General features: G+C 40.1%; 1 protein-coding gene across 1 annotated transcript; it reads right to left on the reverse strand.

Moving 5' to 3' along the window:
• Positions 1-15381: 15381 nt before the first annotated feature.
• On the reverse strand, positions 15382-23217 carry LOC101862015 (mitochondrial import inner membrane translocase subunit Tim9). The gene is made up of 4 exons (XM_005093361.3): positions 23142-23217; positions 20103-20212; positions 18602-18697; positions 15382-16561 (listed from the first exon to the last, which is right to left on the reverse strand). Exons 2-4 carry the CDS (start codon positions 20157-20159, stop codon positions 16436-16438), a joined length of 279 nt encoding a protein of 92 aa, XP_005093418.1. The 5' UTR covers positions 20160-20212; positions 23142-23217; the 3' UTR covers positions 15382-16435.
• Between the last annotated feature and the right edge of the window lie 2631 nt (positions 23218-25848).

The raw sequence follows: 25848 nt of genomic DNA on the forward strand, positions 1-25848 counted from the left end.
TGTTTGTTTCAAACGAGCAAAAGAAAAAAGGGGGAGGGGAGAGAGACTGAGATGCCAGCTTAATTAGCTTGCGTAAAAGAGGCAAGGGGGAAGGGGGTGAAGTAAAGAATCCAAAGACGAGTCCTTGGAAAAATAATTACTTTAATTTAAAGTGTAGTCTCCACCCAGGCGTAGATGTTTATGAGTTGTTTTCTTAATCGCAATCGCAATGACTCTGCTCCTGCTCCTACGCAATGATTATAATGAATACCCTTCAGTCTCTGCTCCTACCAAAGATTATCTACTAGAAGGGAATATTTGGTCTGACGTGGGATTCAGTGAGGATCTATTAATAGACTGTATACCTGCATACATTTAAAATCCCGATCTACATCAGATTAGGAGTGGATGCGGGGGAGGGGGAGGGGCAAGGCAATATTTAAAGGAACATCCTTTGAAGTCTGGCTTCGACCAAGGAAATAGCAAACGCACTTCTGCACTTAAAAGGGGGAAAGCTGTTGTTGGTGTTTTGGGGATTGTTCTTGTACTTTTTGTTTGGGGGGGGGTGTTTGTTTGTTTTTAGAACTCTCTTTCTTCTTCGTCATTGAATTGTTTCTACAATGGCAATCTGACCATCCAAAATCCCGTTATTTATGCAGCAACAAATCGACACACTGTTGCTGGTCCTCTTACCTCAGCCCCTCCCTTCTGATTTGTGAAGGCAAGTTTATGTTGTTATGTCTTGTTCCTGAACTCACCTCGACCACCACCTATCTGATCACTAAAATCGTTGTTCTCTGCTTGACGTTTACGAGTGAAAGGGCACGAGTTCACACCAAGGACCTTACAACAACTTGATATAGCTGTAACTTCCTTGGTTCATATGGATCCCTTTGATATCTTTATCACAATCAACTTCCTCAAAGAAATAATTCTGAGAAAATGAGAAAAAGTGGCTCTGTTTTCAAAGTTATAGTCGGTGATGTTGCGTGTCATATTAGTTGTTACTGAATCTGTCACTGGTAAGCCTAATGTTTTTACTGTAGCTGTTAGGTTCCCTGTTTCGCGTCAGCTATACTAGTACCCGCAGTTATATAGTGGTTTGCACACAAAAAATACACGCACACACACATACACACACACACACACACACACACACACATACACACACATATACACACACTCTATATATTATATATATATATATATATATATATATATATATATATATATATATAGTGATATATATATCACATACATATATATTAGATAGCTAGTGCAAAGGCGTATCATTTTCTAGTCATCTGAATGCCTATCTGAAAGGGCGTGGGAGGAGTGAGCTGTGAGTCGACCCGCCCTTTCAGCAACAAAAGAGTCGTACTGCTACCACACGACCAGCCAACGGGACTGTCTCACACGATAAGAAGCACAAAGTACAAACCACAGTGCAATAGAGCACATCATATAGACCATTCCCGCTCCCCATAAAAATACACCCCTCCCTCCTTTCCTCCCACAACATACACCCTCAACCAACCTCCCACCAATCCCCGTACCTACATACACGCACCGTATACAAATAGAAAACACCTTTTCGACAGCAAAAACCGATGCACTTTTCTCGATAAAGAGCGTAGTTATTCTGAAACTAACAATGTCATCAACTATAATAATATAGTATGTAGAATTGATATTTTGACAGTGTGTGGGTTTCAGTTCAATGCTTGTTATTATAAGAGAATACCCCCCCCCCCTTTTTTTCCCACCCAAATCTCCTACTATTTTTATTGTCAACTTTCTCGCGGGGAAGACTTGCCTTTTGGCTTTCCTACTACTCATAGTCGATGACGGATTAACTCTTGCTTCTTAATGTCACTCAGAGAGTTATTTTTAGGCACAAACCTAAAGCTGCGACTAAAAACTGGTAACGCAAAATTAGATTTTGAATAAAATTCTAAGGTCACATTTATAATAATACATGTATTATAGAGTCTATACAACAATAATCCTAAGCAAATTTTTCTCTGCCCTCCAACTCAAAAGCTGACACCGTTTCATAGTAGGGCTACCGGTAGTTGAAGTAGCAATTCGTTTTCCACTCACAATCATGATTGCTCATATTTCTAGCTATCATCTTTTCTTCTGTTATGTGTAACATGTTAACAGCGTTCATGCGCGTTGTGAGCATCACGGCCCTGCTACAGTCATTGTTGAGCTATTGCTCACGAACTTTGCGAAAACACAGAACGTTGAGGCTCCATTCTGATGTTATGAATTGGAACATTAAATTAACAGTCCCGATGTGGTGAAATCAGGCGCTCGTCAATTTTGGGGAATGTGGAGTCATTGCTTAGTTTGTTGTTCGGTAAGTGTTTTACGGCGCTTGCAACTGCATGCGGTCACATGAGCACGCAGGACACATTGACTTAAACATTTTCAGTTTGAAGGAATATACTGAAATTTGCCCGGGTGGCGGCCGAAGCCCACTCTGATCGATTTTGGACCACCAGGGGATCTTTAACGAGCGCAACTTACAGAAAGGACCTCTGAGATTTTTCACCCTTGTCCGAGAAGACTAGGTGTAGATCTTTCCTACCGTAAGATCAGGGGTGTGGCTAGACAGCAGTAAGGAGCCAAGGAGTAGAAGTAGAACTGCTGCACAAAGCGTCAGGAGCCCAGAGGAGGGGGAAAAGGAGGTGAGGGGTGGGGAAGAAAATGAAGACGAAAGCAGACGATAGAACATTGCTAGAGAGCAGGGAAGAGCGTGAAAGGAGACAATTTAGAGAAGACAAATCCCGTCGCTCTCCGGATTTGAACCTAGGACCTATTGAATGAGAGGTGAACACCTTATCCTCTTGGCCATGAGAGTCCCCAGTTATGGGTTTAATGTTAAAGCTTGTTCATTTGCCTTGTATTTGAAGAAAAGAAATACCCATCTATCTTGATAGAAGTCGAGATATTTGCCATTGAAGGAAGCTGGGGTGGTCTGGTTTCAGGGGTAAAATTAACGAAAAAATGGCCGTCAAAGTTAGGTGACTTCCAAAGCTTCTTGGAAACTGAAAAATTATTTTTTGTGACTTATTAATCGATGTGTTTCGGTAAAAAAAAAAATCAACATAGAGAAATGTGTTTTTGAGAGGACAAAAAAAGATGTTGAGCCAAAGAAACAAAAATTCAATAAAATATCCAAAAGCGAAGAAAACTGACGGTTTCTTTGACTCCATTATTTTGACGAGCGCCAATTTTCATCACGATACCTCACTTCTATGTCTCTTCCTATTAACCCTTTAAAGACGTAGCAGGCACAGTAATAATATGTCCGATCAGCAGAAGACCAAAAGCAATGTTTCAGTACATTCCGAGCCATCATACGCAAATCAGAAACACGTGTTATTTGGCCCAGGGTATAAACTTTAATATACTGATGATATTGATACACAGCAGATATTATTATATCCTGTCCAAAGTCTTGATGTACCCGGTAACCAACATTTTGGCCAGCATAAGCTGTTAATGGTTATATTGAAAATGTTCAAGAGCGGATGGTTGACAACGAACTAAAGAAGAACCAGAAGAAGACCGAATCATTACTATGTAACACCAACAGAGAGGACGTTTGAACTCAGTAGCATTTCTAACACCACCCGCGCTCGGTACTGATCTGAGCTAAATGGGATACCGCATGAAATTAGACAGAGGCAGCCTACATGAATCGCTTTCAAAAATAATAACATCAATTAAATTACTGCCCAAAAATTTGAAAACAAAAACAAAGATGATATTTGTATGTGGCTTGATCCTTTATTTCTACTTACTATTCCTTTAGTCTATTTTGTTTTCTGACATCCATAGGTTGTGCCTATAGAGTGGAAGTTGTGTCCACTCCCGCTGTTCCTACCGAGAGTGGCTTCTTTTGCGGCTTGTCTCCCGCCAGGCCATGATGGATCTGTACTATAATTTGCTCTTGATTGGTGTGATCTTGTTTGTAGTTTTAGTTTATTTATTTATTTATTTATTTATTTATTTATTTATTTATTTATTTAATTATTTAATTTGTTTATTCATTTATTTATTTATTTATCTATTCATCTATTTGTTTTACTTGAGGAGGGGGGAGTGAACTTTTGACTTGACCTAAGCCTAATATAATAAGTAATGACATGTAATATTGAACACAGCGGGCTCGGTTCTCTGTTAGAAAGAATTTCAAGAAGCACAAAACAAGTTCAGAACTGCTGGCTCGTTTTCGAACATCGAGCTTCTGGGTTTTGGTAGAATCCGTGACCAACTGCGACACACTGATCGAAGCAGATAGGGGGTTGACCTATACAAATAATAATGTTATTAGTTTTATTACAAACCGTAAGTCCGAATATAACAGTAATAATAACACAACTAGGGTCAGCGACCGGTGTAACTGCCCAGCTTGAAATAAATAGCACAGTTACTCCTTTGTACACGAAGCTTAAACCTACGAATAATATTGACACCTCAACCATAACTAACTCAGATAAAAGATTAAGTAAACCTCGCCTACCATTAACATTTGAATACTATGATATAGGCCCACTGATGTGACAGTAATCCCGCCCTCTTTGCCACTTTTTCAGCCATGTCTTTCGTTCAATATTAGGCTTTAGGCGTATACTACGCTTGACTTCTACTCGTCTGCTGATTTCTCTTTTAAGTAGTTATAAGGCTCATGATAATAATAATAGCGATAATGATCATTCATAAAGTGTATATCCATGCTCTATAGAATGCTCTACGCGTTTTGAAGCTATCATCTTTTTTTTAAATTTAACTTCCATAGTTGACATAAAGCAAGAGCAATAAAAATTCAAGTACATGCCATTTAACATTGTGGCTGTTTTCCTTTCCTTTTTTTCTTTTCTTTTCCTTTTCTTTTTTTTTTTGGGGGGGGGGTATAGCTTCCTCCCCATACGTTCCCACCGGTTGCGAAAATGTTTGTTACCGGGGCGTCTGGAAAAAAAAGTCTGGCTCCAGGTTGTTTGTCCAATATTTGAAAGGTTTTGTGTCCTTCCATTCCATGTGCAAATCCTACGAACAAAACTGACAGAACAAAAATGAAAAAAGTAAATGAAAGTAATTCCTACAATCTTAATACAAGCAAACTCTTCTAACAGCAAGACAAAATCACACTCTTTTAAACGTTCACGTGTCCACACAGCCATGCCGTTGCAAATCCTCATCTTCATATTACATATGTAGCCCCTTACCCCCACCCCTTCTCACCCCCTAACCACACACGTGCACACACAAAAGCCTGATCAAAAATCACCGATCGCTATCCTATTATAGTTCAATAGCTTCCAATCTACGTGTGCAAAATGTTCTCGTCAGTCACACTGGTTCATCCTGAAAGTCCACTCTTATAAACTTATAGCTTAAACACCCGTTTGGCATCGATAACTATGTATGACTATTGTTATACATGTACTGCTTTTTAAGAAAATAAGTCAAACTTTTGTCATTCTTTTTAACTTTACTTTAAACTTTTTATGAGGAATTTAACGTTCTCCAAGATATAATAATCAATCTTAATCCCTCTGACAAACAACATTTGTGCGCATTTCTCTTTCTAGGAAATGTTATTAAACGATGATAATCATCTTTAATGACGTCACTGATACTGGCATGACGTATCTGTTCCGTCTTCCTCCAGCCTCACTTTTTCGTGTCCCTGTTTCCCTTTTCTACTTCTATGTGAAGTAAGCAATATTTTTTAACCTTAAAAATCAAAGTTATTTTAAATGTTTAAATAATCGCTGATGAAACTATTTTTGTCACGTTTGAGTCAGCAGTTTGATGTCTCTAAACTCCGGACCCATCACCGACATTGAACAAAAATGGTTTCTACATGAAACACATAACGCACTTGGTAATGGTTCTGAATATAATCGCCTTTGACAAAAAACGCCCCTAACCATTCTTTCATTTAGAAAATAGAAAAATAGTGTACGAAATTTTTAACAGATTTCAAGCGCTTGTGCGGTAATAAATATCTGCCCTTTAAGGATTATGCATAAATAACAATATTTTGTTAAGACTGGATGTTTTGAAGAGGACAGCTGTTGTAAAAATCTGACTTCGACCCGTAGAGATCAATGAAGAGATGGTCTGATCAGGGGAGGGGGAGCGAGTGGGGATATGTGGGGTCTATGTATGGCGGCCTCATCTATCTATCGACATATTCCACCAAGGGAGCTAGAATGATGGCAAAAATCTGACAGCTTAATCCGCATTATGTTCGCCCATGTATGAGATATGCTTCAGCGTTTCTTCAGATGGCTCAATATGATAAAATTTGTTATATACATTAATATATACATGTATCAAACAGTGTGACATGTGGCTTCGAATCTAAAATGTTGTATCCACTGCAGTCACTGTGCAGCTTATCCTTTTTTTAAAATGATTTTTGCTTTCGTTTCAGATAGGTCTTTATTATGAGGCTGCACATAACCTATGCACATACTCGAGGTTGTCCAGACTTAGGACCCACGACCGAAGAGCTTTAATTCTTCTGCTGGGAAAACAGGGTTGCTTACAAAACTAAGACCGATATGGAAAGATCGAAACATCTCAGTCAATTCCAAAATCAGGCTAGATCTACTCCATGGCCTCGTCATCTCCATCCTTCTTTATGACTGTATGCTTGCTAATCATGGACCTTGACGGCACAGCTTCAGAGGAAGATCCAAGCAGCCGGAATGAGGTGCTTTAGACGACTCGTTTGGTATATACACTGACCACGTCACAAATGGGGAAGTGCGCAGTAGAGTGAAACAACATATGAGTCACTTTTAGACTTGCTGTCTGCTGTGAAGCGAAGGAAAATGAATTTGTGGGCCTATGGTTATGTAACAAGATTGTGTGGCCTATCCAAGACCATTCTTCAGGGAACTATATAGGGGAGGAGAAAGGGAGGAATGCAAAGAAAAAGGTGGATCGACAACATTGCGGAAGGGACAGGCAAATCCTTCTCCCAAACTCAGGCGCTTGCAATTAAAAACCTGGGAAAGTGGAGACCTCTGACAAGGCTCTTTATCATACAGCGCCCCTTCGATCCTCGTGATTATGGGATCAGTAAAATGTAAGACAGGCAGACAAAAACAACTTAAGAAATGGGATCTCTAGTGACGCCCCCCCCCCCCCCCCCCCCCAAATCTCCCGCCCAGTTTACTGGGACTTGAAGTCTACTAACAAAGTTACTCACACTGTCGGACAAAGAAGGTGGGTGGTGGGCGGGTGCTCTGGTGTGGTTTCCTCCTTCTTCCCTATCAAACATTTATCGTCCTTATCTCTCCTCCTACTTTTTTGTGTTTGTTACTTCAAAGTCACCATTGAAAAATGTAGTTGCCTTTTGTTTCTAGAATTTCCGAAGACGACGAAATGTTAAACGGAATCGAAACTTAGTTGACATCCATCTGGCTGAGGACGACAGTAAGACTAAAGTAATTCTATGTAACCCAAGAATGTTTGGTGACATAATTTGATGGGACGGATCATCTTGTTGTTGGAAACGAGAAAGTGGTGTTGTTGGGTTTTTTGTTTTTTTGTGTGGTAATTTTAATGATCAAACGCCAAATTCAAATGTTATGTTAATTTAATAAAGAGTCCAAAATGTAAGTTAGACATTTAGAGATTCGAAGAATTGCACAAATGGCACCCTTATTAAGCGAGACATCTCTCAAGATATGGACGTCATCAATGGTATCATCCCGTAAAGACTACCTTACCTGTAAACATACTCGTACCTATATAACTAATGACTTAGCTGCAAAATTTCAGAGCCAAGATGCAAGAATTGTCCGCAAAGAGTCTATAAGAGAATACAGAGGCTTTTGTGGCCTAGAGGTTAAGGTATTCACCTCTCATTCAATAGGTCTCTAATTCAAATCCGAATAGCGACGAAAAATTTTATTTTCCAAAATTGTCTACTTTCACCTCCTTTCCTACTCTCTAGCAATGTTCTGTCGCCTGCTTTTTTTGGTCTCCACTTTCTGCCCCCACTCCCTCACCTCTATTGCCCCCTCCTCTCGGCTCCTGGCTCTTCTGCAGTCTTTCTACTGCTACTCCTTGGCTCCTTCTTACTGCTGTCTTTCAGCCACACCCCTGATCTTATGATAGGACAGATCTGCACCTTGCCTTCTCGGACAAGGGGCGAAAATCTCAAATCTCAGAGGCCCCGTGAACAAGTTGCTCAATTTAAAGATCCCTTGGTGGTCCAAAATCGATAAGAATAGGTTTCAGCCGCCACCCGGGCAAAATTTAAAATTAATTCGTACCAAATTGAAAATGTTTAATGTGCCCCGTGCGCTCGTATGACCTACATGTATGCAATTGCGAGCGACGTAGAACACTTACCAAAGAAAAAAAACCTCAGACTTCACCATGGAAAATAAATAGAACGAGGAAAAAGGAGTGGGAGGGGGAGGGGGAAGGAGAGAAACAAACAACAAATAGACAGAAGTAGGAAGGTCGGGTGGTAAACGTGAGCACCAAGCACGTGTCGCAAGCGTGAGTTGGGTGTCAGGACGGCACACAGCTGATCCATCTATGCATGCGGTACTTGAGTTTGTTTTTATAGGCCAACTTGTTTCACTTAATCCTCTCTGTGAGACGAGGGCACAGCGCGTAGACTACGATCCCCATCCACCTTCTTACCTCTGACCGCCGACAGTATCAGGCCGGGCCATAAGAGTTAAGGTTGAAGTTGAAGTAGGCCACTAGAGACAGCCAGCTTGAGAACGGCCACATTTCCCCAGAAACAGGACAATAAAATTTATCCTTCGACTCTTTCACCCTGGTTCAGGCCTGTCAAGATAGGCTCTCCTTTTTAAATTATTTTTTTTTAAATCTTACGGCGCTCGCAACTGCATAAGGTCATATGAGCGCACGGGACACAGGAAAACATTTTCAGTTGGTAGAAAATTTTGAATTTTTGCCTGGGTGGCTGTCGAAGCCTACTCTTATCGATTTTGAACCACCAGCGGGTCTTTAACGTGCGCAACTTGCACACGGGACCTCCATGATTTTTCGCCCTTGTCCGAGAGGGCTATGTGTAGGTCTTAACTACCATAAAAATCAGGGGTAAGGCTGAAATATAGCCGTTAGAAGGAGCCAAGGAGCAGCAGTAGAAAGGCTGCCGAAATAATTAGGGGCCCAGAGGAGGGGCCAAAGGAGGTGAGGGGGTGAGGGCAGAAAGTTGAGGCGAAAGCAGTCGACAGAACATTGTTAGAGAGCAGGAAAGGTTGTGAAAGGAGAAAATTTTAGAGAAGAAAATGTTCCATCGCTGTCCGGATTCGAACCTAAGACCTATTGAATAAGAGGCGAACACCTTAACATCGAGGCCACGAGCCCCCAATGGCCCTCCAAGAATAGGAAGATATTTATAATGATTATGATATTGAGTCATTTAAAACGAATCTGAAACGAATCTCGAGTGCACCCCATCAGAGAACACACGAATCATCTCCAGGAAACCCATTATAGGCATAAAACGATACAGAGAAAGAACATGGCGCGACAAGGAAGTGTGTGATACTGATACATGTATAGATTAATAGGCCCATGTCGTTGACTTACAGACGTCGCATGCTCATCTTGACGCATGGATTTGGATGGAAAGGTTCCCGTTGCTGTCCCGATTGATGTGGTCTTTATTTTATATGGGTGTCAGTCCGTCCATTGTACCAGCGTCTGTGGTGGTACAGTAAGACCCATTTAAACCCGTGGATATTGCATGCAAGAGACACGAGTTCCACATGGAGAACATCAGAGCCGCGCACTTTCGACAAACAAAAACTATCAAAGCCTCGCACTATCAAAGCCGCGCACTTTTTGACGATATTGATACAACTAAATTTCTGATTATCAAAACTAATATACCATCCAACACTTTAATAAATGATCTCTACGCTTTACTGGATTTGGGACGAGCATATATCAATTAGATTATGTCTTGAATGAAATGGCTTTTCAGGTATAAAAACACATCTACAGGACAGGGACGATCTTTAAAGTGTTAGGGCAGCATTATCTTGCTTATTTAGGATCAAAATTGAACTAGTGAGACGTGCCCATGTGTGAACATTTGCTTGTTACTCATTCTCCCTTCCTCTTTCTTGGTTGTTTCTTTCTATTTATTTGACTGGTGTGTTTTAGTTTAAGTATAGAAACGGTTTGAAAGTCTCCTGACGTCTCTAGAAATATTCATATTATATTTGGATTGGGGCTATACAGAGAAATTAAGACAAGACAAAAATTGTTGGATGGAATCGGCAATCTAATTGTATCGGTATCGTCATAAAATGCGCGACTTTGAGTTTTTTTCTCGAAAGTGCGCGGCTTTGATAGTTTTTTTTCTCGAAAGTGCGCGGCTTTGATAGTTTTTTTCTCGAAAGTGCGTGGCTATAGTTTTTTTCTCGAAAGTCCGCGGCTATGATAGTTTCCCGTTCCATTCCCGAAGGAAAAAAAAAATTTAAAAATGGGTCCCATCGCTGCCTTGTTGCTGGGGATGGTATTCTTGATCCATCTCAGGTCCAGGTTGGCCTTGACAGACAAAAGTCGGTGGGTGGTTGGCGGGTGCTCTGGTGTGGTTTGCTCGCTTCTTTCCTATCAAACACCTATCATCCTACTCTCTCTCCCTCTCTCTTTCTCTCTCTTTCTCTCTCTCTCTATCTCTCTCTCTTTCTTTCTCTCTCTCTCTCTCCTTTTTTGTGCTTGTTACTCTCTTGTAGCACATCTAATCGTCAGCACTTATATGACCTTCTTGGGTTGCAAGCGCCATAAAATTATTTCTAAAATTTAAAAAAAAACTAAAGACAGAGTTGAAGAACCGGCCTCCTATATTATAAAAATATATCGATGGAGCCCAAAACGTTAAGAGTACTATCTTCCTTTAAATTTCAGTATTAACTTTATTAAGTGTTTTGCGGTTCTTACAACACAAAAAGCCCATATCAGTTCCGGGGATTAGAGGTGTTACAAGAAGGTAAAACACAAAAAGGGGGTTGGGGAGGGAGATATGGTCGATAGGTGTTTGATTGGAAATAAGAAGCAAACCACACCAGAGCACCCACCAACCTCCCACTATCTTCCTTTGGGCAATTCACCTCTCGGAACAAACAAAGTAACCAAGGGACGAGACAGTCTCAACTGTGTGCGTCATAGAGAGCACACTGGAACAACGACCAAAGAAAGTAGTTTTAATGTTGATTTTAGTGAGAGTCTTACAGCACTTGCAACACAATAAGGTCAAATACGTGTAAGTGCCGAAGATTAGAAGCGTTACAAGAGAGTAACAAACACCAAAAAAAGAAGGAGAGATCAGGACGATACATGTTTGACAGGAAAGAAGGAGCATGAACAACACCAGATCACCCACCAACCACGCGCAAAGAAAGCAGAGATCTGTATGATAATGCCTATTCCAACGAGTTCTCGTATTGCTGTTATAGATTGTATAAAGTAGATTTTTTTTTATTTTCCAAATACCCAAGCAGATCCTCTGAGGACACTCAAGAAACATTCTCAGCTTCACAGAAAGCTTACACTTACAGAGTGCATGCTGCAGATTTCACGTGCTCAACTCAAACTGACATTGTGACAAGATCTTCCACCGTCTATAGCCGAGTACCCATTTCCACTTGGATGAAGTGAGGAAAATTTGTGTAAAGTGCCTCTTCCAAGGTGGGATTCGAACCCATGATTTTACGGTTGCCAGTCTGAGAGCCTAACGTCTAGGCCACTGATGCCACAGTGATATACATGTCTTTAGCTTTGATTTTGTTTCTCCCAGTAAACACTTTCCAGGCGTGCTTCCGTCATTGTGCCCAGTACATGTACTTCCCAAGGGGTACTGCTCCGATGCTTGTCCTTTGTTGCTTGTGGTATCTATTTATAATTCAAACCCGACCCATCACACTTGATTTCTCTTCTTTACATTTGAAGACAAGATCTCAAGGGTGTATGACTGCAGCAAATTATGGTAATAAAAATAACAGTAACAATCTGTATTCGTCATTTTATGCAAGAAAAATTATGAACTTATGCAAACTGAGCCCAAAAATGTGAAATTATGCAATGATAAGGAAAATAATCCGAAATTATGCAAAAAAGTATCAAATTTTGCTAAATTAAGCGGGGTGCACAAAACCACGGGGACAGAATAATGATATTAATAATTTAATAATACAGTAGTCCCCGCCTAAGATCCCACCGCTTATGGTCCCGGTTCGCCTAAGATCCCGCTGTTTTGGAAAAATATAAATCTTACTATTAAAACTCACTGCTAAGATCCCGCACTGAAGGAGCTACATTCGGCTTAGATCCCGCTTTTCCAGGTCATAATTTAGTTATTGTTTCTTTATTTAGGGGGCGCGCTTAGTTGATCAACCAAGTAGCGAAAATGTGCGATCAATACGGTCCGTCGCGTCACGGATCATCCACTCTTGAGAACGCGATCACACCTTTGTTGTAAATCTCGATAAGCGGTAATAAGGTGTGAACTCGTCGATGCCTTGCCCTCCGCGATCACCTGAGCCGTCCGCCTGATCTTACATCACACACTAGGTGGGGAGGGCCTACAAGCAAGCATCAGCAGACTACACTACATTCTATCAAACTGTGAATTCGTGGACGCTGATGTTTTCCCGACCATCGCTCTCGTCTTTCAGTTCCGCTCGAACTTCCAAGACAGACTGACGCCCATACTTGTGGACTGTCCGATCGCCTCTGTGTAATAATAATGGAGTCATCTGTTGGCAGTGAACCTGCCTTTCACTTTCATTTTTAAAACATTTGGTCGGTGCGGTCACAATACTAATACTACGATTTATGATACATCATGACAAGGGCGGGGAACTCCGTTAGAGATGGAAAGCAATACATTTTTGGAGGGGGGCATTGCTCGAAGCCAACTGGTTCTCACCTCACATTTTTTTAAAAAGCCCCCCACCCCCACACAAAAAAAAGAGGAAAAACTGACTTCTGAAAAGAACTTTTAGTGCCCAGGAGTCACGTCAGTTCACTTTAAAGTAAGAGAAGATCATTGTACAGATTATGGACCTGACCATGAGTTACCGTGGATTCTTCCCTCTGGCCATTCAGCTTAGATCCCGGTTCGCTTAAGATCCTGCATTTTCCTTGCTCCCGAGCACCAGGATCTTAGGCGGAGACTACTGTAATTGTAATAACAACAATAACAATAAACAAATCAGCACTTGTCTGTTTATGTGTGCGTGTGTGTTTGTATGAGTATGTATGCGCTCGCACATATGTGCAAGGAGAGGTACTCTTTATCGAGTACGGTATCTCAGTCTACCTGCTGATACCTACCCCGTGGTTTTATGCACACCGCACAATTTAACAAAATTTAATCATTTTATGCATAATTTCTGAATATTTTTCTTTATTATTCTTTGTTAAAATGAACAGAATCGCATAATTTCATATTTTTGGGCTCAGTTTGCATGATTTCAAAATTTTTCTTGCATAAAACGACGGGACAGTGATACACTACTGAATCCCTCTCAGTCTAGGTTCACCCTAACAAGCAGGGTTGAAGCAGCCTGCCTCCTGAATGATCTAAATTGGGTCAATGAGGGCCTAAAACATATATATTCTACAATAACAATTTACACATACATGACTTTTCCATGCCTATCGATAGCATCTTCATTTCACCCCGTAGGAGGCAAAAGCTGCTATTTTGGCACAATTCGAGCAAATTCGCAAGTGACCTTCAAATCAAATGAATTTGTTTTTCAAGGTTGCGAACCGAAAAAATGTTATAGTGCCAAAATGGTAGCTTTTCCCTCTGTGAAGAAAAATCTGGCTGACTCTATCTGAATCAAATGAATTCGATTTGCAGTGTGCACTCGGTATAATTATAATACTGAGTGTACACCGCCAGTCCAGTTAATTCATTTCATTAACAAAAGAAATATGTGTATATATAAAACAGGCCCTATAACTCGGGATAGGTCGAACACAGAAGACTCGAAATCATGCATCCGTTGAACAGTGCCTGTGGTCCCGTTTTGTTGTTTTTTTTCTTCCTTCTTTATCTTCTTTGTGAAATTGTCAGATATCCCTTGAACTACCGAGGCCGGTCCCTACGAATTCTAACTATCCGTGTTATCTATACATATATTTGTGAAAGTTCGTCACTTTTGCTCCCTAAAACTTTCGAATTTGATAAAATTAATGGTGGTTCAGATTCATTTAAAGGGTGCAGTTCTATTGAGGAGCCTGAAGTCACTGTAGTTTAATTTTCAGTTTTTCATTAGTTTCGTTTAGATCTAATCTTGGGAAAATCCGTCTTCTAAGACGCCATTGTAAACAAGTGAGGTTTCCGTTCACTAGCCTTGCGCTGCTTCCACGCGTCTGAAATTCTGGAATGTACAACCACGAAAGCGGAATTGAGAATCAATCTATCCATCTCTATACATGTAACATGTACAGAGATGGATAGATTGATCTAAGCCTTCTATTACTTCTAATTTTTTGCATCTCTCAAGATTTATCGCTCCATTCCAGTTGAGTGTAAATATAGTAGACCAATGACTTTCAGTTGATGTTGATGCACCTATCATTCCTTTCATCAAATGGGGGTCCAGTTAGTATTGTATACTCTTTCGTGCCAATCAACAGTATCTTCATCTCACTCTGGAGGAGGCAAAAGCTGTTATTTTGGCACAATTCTACCGAATTCAATTGTGACCCCCAGATTAAATTTGTTTTTCAAGGTCGCAAGCCATAAAAATGGTATTGTGCAAAAGCGGTAGCTTTTGCCCTCCGTGAAGGTAAAACTGGGTGTGACCCCATCTGAATCAAACGAATTCGATAGGCAGTGTGCACTTATACTGAGTTAGGACTGCCAGTCAAATTCATTCATTTCATTGACAACAGAATATGCATATATATATATACATGTATAATATATTTTACCACCATAAAGGTCACTGTCACCAAAGTTGTCTTCAACATCAGCATGCTACAGATGCTCTACTCTAACTCTTCCATGTTTTTTAAATTTTCTTTCCACAGCAAAGAGAAACAAGAAACAACGAGGCATTGGAGGCAGAACCAGACTTGTTATAAAAAGTCAACTGAACTCAACAGTAACTTTCAAAATCAAACAAGGCCACAAGTTGAATCACTGGTTTTGTGCCAAAATGGTAATCTTTTGCCCCTCCATGAGGAAAATCTCTCAATTCATCAGCGGAGATCTAATCAATCAGCATTTGGAGAGTGAACTAAGCCCATGCCTTAAGAACCAACAAACCTAATGTATAAATTGTAATTCTGAATATTAAGAAATAATAATTGAAGGCTATGTCAACAATAGTAATTTGTTCAAAACAACTCTAGTAAATATCATACTTGAATTTTATTCCGCATTCAAAGTACACCTTTAAAAATGACAAGCTAAAATCATTCCTTTCAAAATAAAATTATATTCATAATGTAACACTATGAACATTTGATATTCACGCACACACAAACAACATACATTTCTAATGTACATCTTGGGAAAAAGAAAACAACATCATATTCATAAAAATAATTCCTGGAAGTGCAGATCTACATCATGTACATGTATCACTTTTGGTTTTCAGGACACATGTAACTGTGCACATTGACACACACACAGGCAGATAGACACATACACAATACAATCACTCACAACTGAACATTCAACAGATGATAGGATAACCTGCTAAAAAAAAGAGAGCACAGCAAAAGTACTAAACAATTCTGGAATAAAATATGTGCGGGGTGCTTCTGCTGATTTTAGCTCAATGTAAAAAAAAATGTTCAAAGTATTGTAAGAGAATTAGTACGCTGACAAGTCACATCAGGAAAAAGAAAGACATGTTAGATGTGCATAGCAAAGAAATACTCTACGAACAAATGAATTGATATCCAAAGTACAAACACAAAGAAATAAAAAAGAAGAGAAAAAATACAAAGAAACATAAAAGAAGACAACAAAAGCAAAGAAATAATAAAGGAGACACCTTTTGACTCCTAATCTCCAACTGCTCAACCAATGTCTCTCCTTCCACTTTCACTCTCTAAAAAGACACAAACTTCCACTACACTGCCTCAATCTCTCTTCTATCTCACACCACTATCACCCCCCCCCCCTTTCCCAAACCACTAATATAAATGTATCCCTCTACTTTTTCCTAAAAACAAAAAAAACAAAAACAACACCTATACAAAATGGGAACAATTTATTTATTTGTTCACCAGTCAGCTGATATGCATTCAGACCTATTTTCTTCTTTCAACTAGTTGGACCTTTTTCAAAATTCAAAATTCTGGTACTGGCATGCACCCCACATCAGTAAGCAAACTTGTAAACATCACTGTACATACACAAATAGCCTACACATTACAAATAAGAGACAAGAAGTGGTTAGCTCCCCTGTTGTGCCAGAGCCGCTAACGAGTCATTGGAAGCCATTTGGTGCTCTTGGAACCTTTGGGAAATTCTGTTGGTCATTTTCATGAACTTCTCTAGACAGTTTATAGAACAGGTGTCCTGTGGAAATGAAAATGTAAAAAAATGCAGTTCAAGCAGAGTACATATGCCTTAGATCTCCAAACACTATACTTTTACTCCTTCTTCTTTACATTTGTTGATAATAATGGCTGTCTATTTGTTCCTTCCAGTGCGTCTAGTGACTTCCTGATGCTCAAATTCTTTTCCACCCAATAGAAGTGAGAAAAAAGTCTGACTGCTATTACTAACATCGGTTCTTACACTTTTCTCATTCTAAACCAAAACAAGGCAACATCTTAAGGTCAGTGATCAATTTTTATCAAAGCCAAGCTTACCATTGAGGAAATATGGCTGAAAAAGTGGCATATGAATCAACCAGTTTTAATAAGACTAAATCTTAAACACAACAATTTATACTTCCAAAGGGTTAAAAAGGGAGTAGTTTAATAGTACAGAAAAAAATTGCTTCTTCTCAAATACCACTTTCATCAGCATTTCAAGCCTGGTCTAGTCTTGTATGCTTTACTTCTACTATTTCTTTTCAGGTGTCACTACATGTACAAATATGAGACCACCGAGAAAGACAGGCCAGGCGAGAGATGAAGATCCTGCTGTGTTAAACTACCTGACCTCAGTATCTCCAAAACCCTCTCTCCATCTCTTTTCATGGAGGAAAAAAACAACCAAGTCCCTTAAACATCAAGACCTTGTTGTTGTAGCAAAATGATAGCATCATGCCAAAGGATCATTGTCATTGAAATGTCCCAGGTTCAAATCTCATACATATATCCAGAAAGGAACAGCATGAGAACAGCCATGGAGTCACAACCTGATCAACCTCCTAATAGAGACGGGTGGGAAGCGCTTTTTCCTTCCCGAACGAGAAGACCGAGAAGCTGACCTACTTCTCGCCGGGACCAGTCCCGGTACCGAGAATTCCCGTCTCGTGTCCCGAGTAATACTTCTCGTCTCGTGACCAATTTCTCTTCTCGCCCCGCAGTTCGAGCAACTCGCTCAGTGAGAAGGCCGCCGAGATTTCTCTTCTCGTCCCACAGTACGAGCAACTCATTTAGCGAGAAGGCCGGTATCTAAACTAGGCTAGCCCTGTTGCGCTGGCGCAGGCGGTGAAGGAAGGTAGGGAGATCTAGGCCTAGGCCCTGATCAACTCCCCACTCGCCTCGTCTTGCCACCCTCTCCCGTCCCTTTCAGTTTCACACACACTGTGACACAGGACGGCACGGTGATGGGTGGCACTGTCTGCATTGTCATTTCTCGCCTCTCACTCTCTCACTCTCGTAACTGGTTATGTCAAGCCAACGAGCAGTATCACTTCTCGGTACCGGGCAGTAGTATAGTGCCCGGGCAGCAACGGGAAGGGCATTTCTCGTGAGAAACGAGTACTTGGCTCGTCTCGTGCCCGCCCCACCTCCTAACCCTTTACACTACATACCAAATAACACTACCAACTTTCACTCACAAAGAATAACATGGGCACAAATGATTAAATGCAAATGAATTTAAGACAACCTCAAACAGTTTTTCTCAGTAATATGAGTAGCTGTAATAAGAGTAAAAATGATCTGAAAATAAAAAAAGTTAAAAGACTTACATCTATCTATAACTAAACCACTGTGGAGGAACAAGCAACCTGTTGCACTTGGGTACTTTTTACAATGAGGTGTGAATTCATATGAAACTGATTTGAACAGGGGATATTGCTGTCACAGTTCCAATTCCAAAAATTACGTTTTTAAAAATTCAATCACTCAAACAAACCACAGATCTGGATAATCCATAAGAAACAGGGAATGTCTCTCTTTTATTACATTGCAACAACAGGGGAGTCCGTTTAAACCAAAATCTGCATGACAGCCGAGTTTTCTTCTGTTGAGCCATGCTTTCAATTTAAAGAGATTGCTCAAATAGCGAAGACAAAAATCAGGGGTTTTATTTTCTTTTGGTTCATTGCTGTTTCCAGATTAACCGTGTTCTGTTTAAGCAAACTCCACTGTAACACTTAAAATTGAAACCCATATTTCTCATACAGACAAGAAATTAATGTTCAGATCTCATACTGACCTCTGCTGAAATGACACGCCTGGTGGTGAAATCGTGAACACAGGCCATGAAACATTGTTCTGTGATCTTGTTGTACTGGCTTAGAAACTCGCGAAACTGAAAAATGAAGGACAAAAAGGTTTTCACTTTTGACTGTTTTTTTCACTCACTTCAAAATCAAAATGAAAATGATAAATTGCAAACACACAGTGCATGGACAGAGATCATACATCTATGGAACTTCTTTAGAGCTTGAAATATGGTGTTAACAAAGACCACACCTGCTCTCACTGACAAAGTTTACTGTCCGTTTGAGACGTAGTTTTAGCACCAGAGTTTGTCTTTTCACTCTTAAAATTTTTGTCAGATTTGGAAGCCCACAGCATTATTTGAGGAGCAAATGCTCTACAAGAAATGTAATCTTCCCATAACAAGCATATAGGTAAGATGTAAGATATCCATCTCTCTCAGACACCCACTTTTCTCCTCGACTATGGGCGGCTGTCTTGGGCAATTTGAACTGTAGGAAAATAAATTGCTCATACATACAAAAATACTGTCTCTCTATGTTTCTCTCTCTCCTCAGAATGCCTTTGTTAAGCTTTGCACAGATTAGCTCAATTAGCTCAAGGAATGGAGAACTTAACTTGGCTCACCATTCTTGTACAGAAATAGCTAGCCATCAATACAAACATAAGAAATTTAAACATTCTCTGATACTCATATTTCTCAACATTATCTTTTCTCCGGAACTGAACAGAAAGTTAATTCTACAGGCTCTTAACTCTTTAAACAAAGAGTTTTTTCCACCGTTTCCCGGAGTTTTTTTCTACAGTCACATAAACCTGGCGCACTAGGTCTCATTGTAACCCCAAAAGCTTGCCTCCAACTTCTGAATGGCGAAAAACACAGGCTTAGTCATTACCTTACTAAAAATCTTGGTTCGAGAATAGTTCCAAAAAACAAACAAAAGCTAACACTATATGAAACGAAAAAGTTGTCACTAGTATCAGACGCTCAGCGTCCGATAGGGTTTAAAGAATTTTATAAAAATCTTCTTATAATATTTATTGGATTGCAACTGACTTTAGCTAAATACTAGCAATGCGAGTTTCTCTTTTCATTCCCCTACTATCCCCTCTATACCAAGCTCAAAATTCAGAATTTTTTTTTTATTGCAACAATTACTTAATCTGTGGCATCAAGTCCAAAAAGAGAAAGATTTTTTATAATAAACAAAATCATAATGCAAGCACAATTGTTGAAAGAATGAAACAGTTTCATTTCTCCTTTAAAATTCTGCTTTCTGGGCTTAGTACTTTTGAACAGCTCTGACGATATGTCCCATCTATTATTTTTACAATGATTAGAGTAAGTTCCGTGTGTACAGGGTAAACATGGTACATCTGAATGACTGGCCGACGATATGACTGCCTTTAGAGAAGAGTAAAAATTTAGCCCTATTCCCACTGATATGAACAAGACGGGGGCTGCGTCAGTAAAATTCATTGAAAATACACACCTGAGCTCCTGAAGACATAGCATCGACCTGCATCTGAGGAGGAACTTGACCCGCCATTGTCAGATCTGGATGTGCTAACAGCTCAACACTGAAACTGCAGTCAAAACTCTCTGTAGTAGGAAAAGATAATACAAAGGCAATTTAAGGGGAAGTGCAAATCAGAAAAACACATTCATTTCACCTTCTTTCGAAATAACATAAATGGTCCACGAATTTTAACTACGTATGTATTTTATTGTGTACTAATCTTTGAAAAAAAATTACAATTTGAATAGACAAAAATGTCAACAAAAAAACAGAGCCTGTTTGCAACTACCCCCAACACATGATAGATTAATTGTGAGGCTAACAGTCAATTATGGAGTGACAACTCACTTCAGTCTCCTTGAGTTCAGAACAAACAGCGAGTCTTTGAAAAAACTGACTCAACTACACATACTGGTGTAAAAACTATGCTGAAATATAAAACCTATTTTAAGCATTCATTTTAAAAAAATTTTTTTTAATTTTTTTAGGAGCAAAATTAGCCAAACCCTTTTCAAGGTCACAAATGGGAGCATTTCATAAAAATCGTGGCCAATAGCCAACCAGCATGATACCACGATACATTAGCCTATGTACTGATGACATTCAGGGTCAGATTATGTCAGATATTTGCAGGACAACAAAAAACCTCGGGACAAATTTGACAAAACAAAGCAATGGCCCTGGCATGATAAATAATGATGGTGTGTGCAATGGTGCAGAGTCATTTCTTGCTAACCCAGTCCACTGTTTATGAGCTTCTTGTCTAGTCTATGCGGAGATGTCATTATACATACATGCGACTAAACGTAGAACTTTTTAGGTAAGGCGACCATCTTGTTTGACGTCAGACCAGGATACCCCTCCGATCATATGACTACATCTAAATATAGCCAACCGTATGGCATCAAAGATGGAAGTGTCTATATATAATAAATCAAGCTTAATCTTCCTTTTGCTGTTGTAAGTTCTGATGGCCGAATGGACAGTGTGCCTGCGTTTGAAGTCATACAATTATTTTATGGGCGTGGGAACAAATCCCGGTCTCGGAAGGGGTTTTTTTCTCTCTTCTCCTCCTCCCAACTGACAAACAGTTTTTCCCATAAATTATAATTTGTTGCTTTGTAGTTTTTTATGTAGTGATAAAGCATGCAGGAAGAGGGGGGTAATCCTCCGGCGTCTTTACGGCAGTTTTCGCGTGCTTTATTGTCTTGTGTTTTCCGTGTTCCAATTTCAAACATCTGTGTTCTTACTGTTCTGAGCATCAACGATCTGAGCAATCTTCCACCATGTCCAAGTACCGGAATTCCAAAATGTTATTAACATACCGGAAACCTTGTAACTTGTATAACCAATCAGAGCATGGCTGACGGGCTGCCGTTACTCACAAGCGTGAAATTTCAACTTTGGAAACACATCGATACGGATGATACGTCAAGCCACTGACCCAACATGTCATTCCACACGGTATCTCCAAAGATCGTGTAGAAGAGAATCTTTAAATCAAATTAAACTGGTAACTCTAAGGCCTTCTAAAAATAGTCTCTGGGTATCCCAGGATGTGATGACATCACATTACAGTGAACTCGGAATCAACGAAGTCGCCGGGCTTGATCTAAAATCTCGTTGAATCCGAGTCTTCGTTACGGCAAACACGAGGTTTTGTGTAGATATACAGGCACTGAGCTAGTAAGAGAAGTCACAAATGCCTGAAATGCCTGCAGCTGTGTAAAAAAAAAAGACAGATTCGTTCAAATGCACACGCCTGTGTCATCTCGATTGTTTACCAAAAAGTTGTGTTGCAGTGTAGAGCCCAGCATACGGCAACTTTTGATGCCATTCGGGGAGGCACTATCGGTCCGGGCGTTGAACGTCGCATACGCGTCAGTCCCCCCCTCCCGGCAACTGATCATTACAATGATAAGCTAGTCTTGACGTAGATCTACGTAATGAATTGTGCGCTGGTCTATGGAATCAAAAGTTGCCGTATGCTTGGCTCTACACAGCAACACAACTTTTTCTTGGTAAAACAATCGAGATGACACAGGCTTGTGTATTTGAACGAATCGGTCTTTTTTTTTACACAGCTCATAATCATGCAGGTGCCAGGTGATCTGCTAATCTTCAATTTTACCTTTTTCTACAACAAAGAAAGTGGGAAACATGGGGGGTGGGGGGGGGCGTATCAATGAAGCGGCGGGCATCAGATCGGCAGATTAAGTGTGAGGGGAACTAAAAAATGGCGGAAAATTGGAAGCACTGAACGTTAGATCTATAGAACGAAGACACTTCCTTTTTTCCAGACCGTGTCCAAATAACATTTTTTCATATTCGGACTCGAGTCCGAATATAAAATTTTGTTATTCAGACTCGAGTCCATGAAAAAATGTTATTCGGACTCGAGTTTGAATAATAATGACGGCCTTTGGGGAATGGTCTGTTCCTGCATGTGAAGATTTTGTGATGAAAAATTGCACAAGGCCTTTCTAATACCTAAAAGTAAATGGCTATCAAAATCAGTACGGAAGGCCTAAAGACAGTATGTTACTACCTAGAGTAGGCTAGAGTCTAGCTACTAGATCTAGATATCTAGATCTAGATCTAGATGTATGATGAAATTGCCGTGGTTTACGTATTCTTAACTCCAGGATTTACTTTAATATCCAGTCGGGGATGCATTTAAAGTTTCGTCTAGATCAAGATATAGATCTAGAGAACAGGAAACTTAGGCCTAGCTATGCCTCATGTCCAAGCACCACCTTGCCTTTTACATTGGCCAAGCCAGGCTTGGTGGATCGACTCGCATTACAACAGTAACAGCCACACGCCACTCACTTCACTGTCACTGCACTGACACTGACACCGGCAACGTCGGCGATCAACGACTAGGCCTACTATGGACTCCGATAAATATGAAAACATTATTCAAGGGCGATATAATATATATATAGGCCTAGGTATATATAGAATAGATTTGAATGTGTAGTTACTGAGACTTAAAATTGTTTACCATACCTCTAAGGAAAAGAGATGGACAGTACAGAGGTCGAATGTTTACAATTCGCGATTCCACATGCGGCTCGTTTCCGGTTCGTCGCAGTAAAAAGCATTCGCCTTATAACCTTTGTACGTACATTGGGAAGATCGCTGTTTATGAGCTTTTCTAAATTTTAATTATAATGTAAGTTACACAGTCATGTCATAATTTAGTACGTGCATGGACTGGAAACTCCTATCCTCTCTACAAGAAGCAAAGGCACAACGCCTATAGTGATGTTTGTCTAATCTAATGTGTCTAACATGTAGATCTCGATAATCTGAACCTCATCTTTTTTCTCTCTTTTTTTTCAGACTGCATAGTTGTATTGCCAATTGCATAAGTGAGTAACCGTATCTTCAATATTGTGTAGCCGGGCGACAGAAGCAAAAGATCAGAATCAAATCGTTGGTGCAGAAAATGAATCAATTACTGTAGTAGAATTGTATTTTGGCTCTGTCCGTTGCGTGGCCTGCTGTGGCAATAACATACATGTAATACATGTATTCTTTTCGTTGACGTAGTAGTATAGTCAAAGATCGTGTATAGAGAATCTTTAGCACAGTGGTCGGTTGTTTATTCGGTTTGTTTGTTGTTGTTCGTTTTTTATTTCGGGGAGCGGAGGTATATTTTGATATTTTGCCTTGTTTCTTGATGTCGGGTCTTGGGGGGGGGGGGGGGGGGGGGGCTCTTTTCTTTTCTTTTCTTTATTTATTCATTATATATCTTACTTGACTTTTCCGATCCAGCGGCCATTTGGGTTCTAGCCCTTCGGCCTGTCGATATGGCAAAGAATTGACAGGTTTTAATGAGCTGTGCTTTGTCGCTGTGTATAGAGTGTTTCCGATGTCTGTGGAGGCAGATAGGTAGGTGCTACGCAGGTCACAAAGTGCTGGGCAGTTAAAGAGGTGGTGTGGTACTGTTTCATCCTGGCAGTCGCACAACGGGCAGTCGGGTGGGGTATCCTTGCGGATCCTATTAAGGTAGGAATTTAGTGGTATGTGTTGTGTTCGCAGGCGAAATATCGTGACTTGTTCTCTTCTACTCAGGGAATTTATTGCATCTTTAGAGTTGGGGGCTGTCATGTGTGCAAATACAATTCTTCCAGTTTTGCCCATTGCCCATCCATTCAGCCACTGTTCCCTGGTGTTGCATTTGATGATGCTCTTGGCTGTCTGTTGTGATACTGGGTTGTGTGGTTGTGTTTGTGATGCTCCCTTCTTGGCAAGGGTGTCTGCTCTGTTTATTATTATATATATAGACTTATATATATATATATATATATATATATATATATATATATATATGTAAAAAATTTTTTAATTTTTAATTTTTTATATTTTTTTTAGGGGGGCTGGTAATCGTTCAGCAGCACCGCTTTGTGGGGACAGCTCAGCTGACAGTTTGCAACCACCTTGTCTTGCACTTTGTGGCTTGCCTACATTCTTAGAAGTAGATCAGTAAAGAGAGAGAAAGAGAGAGAGAGAGAGAGAGAAAGAGAGAGAGAGAGAGAGGGGGGGGGAGGAGGGAGAGTAGCCAGGGAGAGAGTGAAAGGGAGTTTTGTAAAGCACATTGAGCACTTACTTAGTAAAAATGTGATACAGTATTACACGGATAGGTCGAACACAGAAGACTTGAAATCACTCATCCGTCAAACTGTGCCTGCCATTCCCGCTTTTTAAAAATTTCTTTATCTTTGTAAGATATCCTTTGAACTACAGATCCCTCGAACTACTGAGGTCGGTCCCCACAAATTCGGGCTATCTCAACTATCTGTGTTATACTGTGTATGAGCGTAATTCATTATCCTAATTACAAGTACATTATCATTATTGTTATTATTACTATCCACTCTGTTGTCTTCAATGACTTCAGCTCGCATGTCCGCCCCCCCCCCTCCTCTTTAAAAAAAAACTCACTATCTCCTCGTCCCTTGTTCACCTCTCAATCTTTGAAAACTATATCTCTACTACCCATGGCATAACCACTCCGTTTTTGGTCTTCCTAAACTGCATAAAAATACCATGTCTTCCCTCAGTACATGAGACCCACTGGTAGGTTTTCCTTACTTCCGCCAGTAGTTTTCCATCGATCCTGGTGGGCTTCCACTTCCTCTGCACAAGGCAGAGGGTATGCCCAGAATAACATTATTGGTTTCATTTTTACTTAGAGTTTTACGGCACTTGCAGCATGAAATGTCATGCAAGAGCCAAAGTTTAGAGGTGTTGCTAGAGAGTAAAATACAAGGAAAAGAAGAAGAGATAAGGACAATAGATGTTTAATAGCGAAGAAGGAGAAAACTACACAAAAGCGTGATATCATATCATCTGCAGGCCTATCCAAAACGACGGTTTTGAGTAAAGACAAGCACATCCACACAAAGAAAAGGCAAGACTGACAGAAATGACAAATAGGCGTAAAGATGAAAAATACTTACCAATGGCAATCTCCAACATACGTACTGCGGTGAGGCTATTTTTAGTTGTAAAATTATCTACATTATTATTATCATCATAATAAAGATCACTCCACTTGACTCTACATCAGTAACTTGTCGAAACAGACATGAAAAACAACACAGATAAATATTATACAAAGTTATCATATGTTTATTTGTCCAACATGGTAATGATGAAACCGAAGAAACAAGAACAAGCCAACTCGCTGAACCCCATGCCAATAAAG

Source organism: Aplysia californica, unplaced genomic scaffold (genome assembly GCF_000002075.1).
Source record: "Aplysia californica isolate F4 #8 unplaced genomic scaffold, AplCal3.0 scaffold00062, whole genome shotgun sequence".
Lineage (NCBI taxonomy): Eukaryota > Metazoa > Mollusca > Gastropoda > Aplysiida > Aplysiidae > Aplysia > Aplysia californica.

What these genes read in the sequence shown, in the direction of transcription:
- LOC101862015 (XM_005093361.3), bottom strand. Translation starts at nt 20,159, where the DNA reads ATGGCGGGTCAAGTTCCTCCTCAGATGCAGGTCGATGCTATGTCTTCA. An exon ending in CTATGTCTTCAGGAGCTCAG is followed by an intron (nt 18,698 to 20,102) that starts GTGTGTATTTTC and finishes TTCATTTTTCAG; the next exon opens with TTTCGCGAGTTTCTAAGCCA. An exon ending in GGCGTGTCATTTCAGCAGAG is followed by an intron (nt 16,562 to 18,601) that starts GTCAGTATGAGA and finishes TCATTTCCACAG; the next exon opens with GACACCTGTTCTATAAACTG.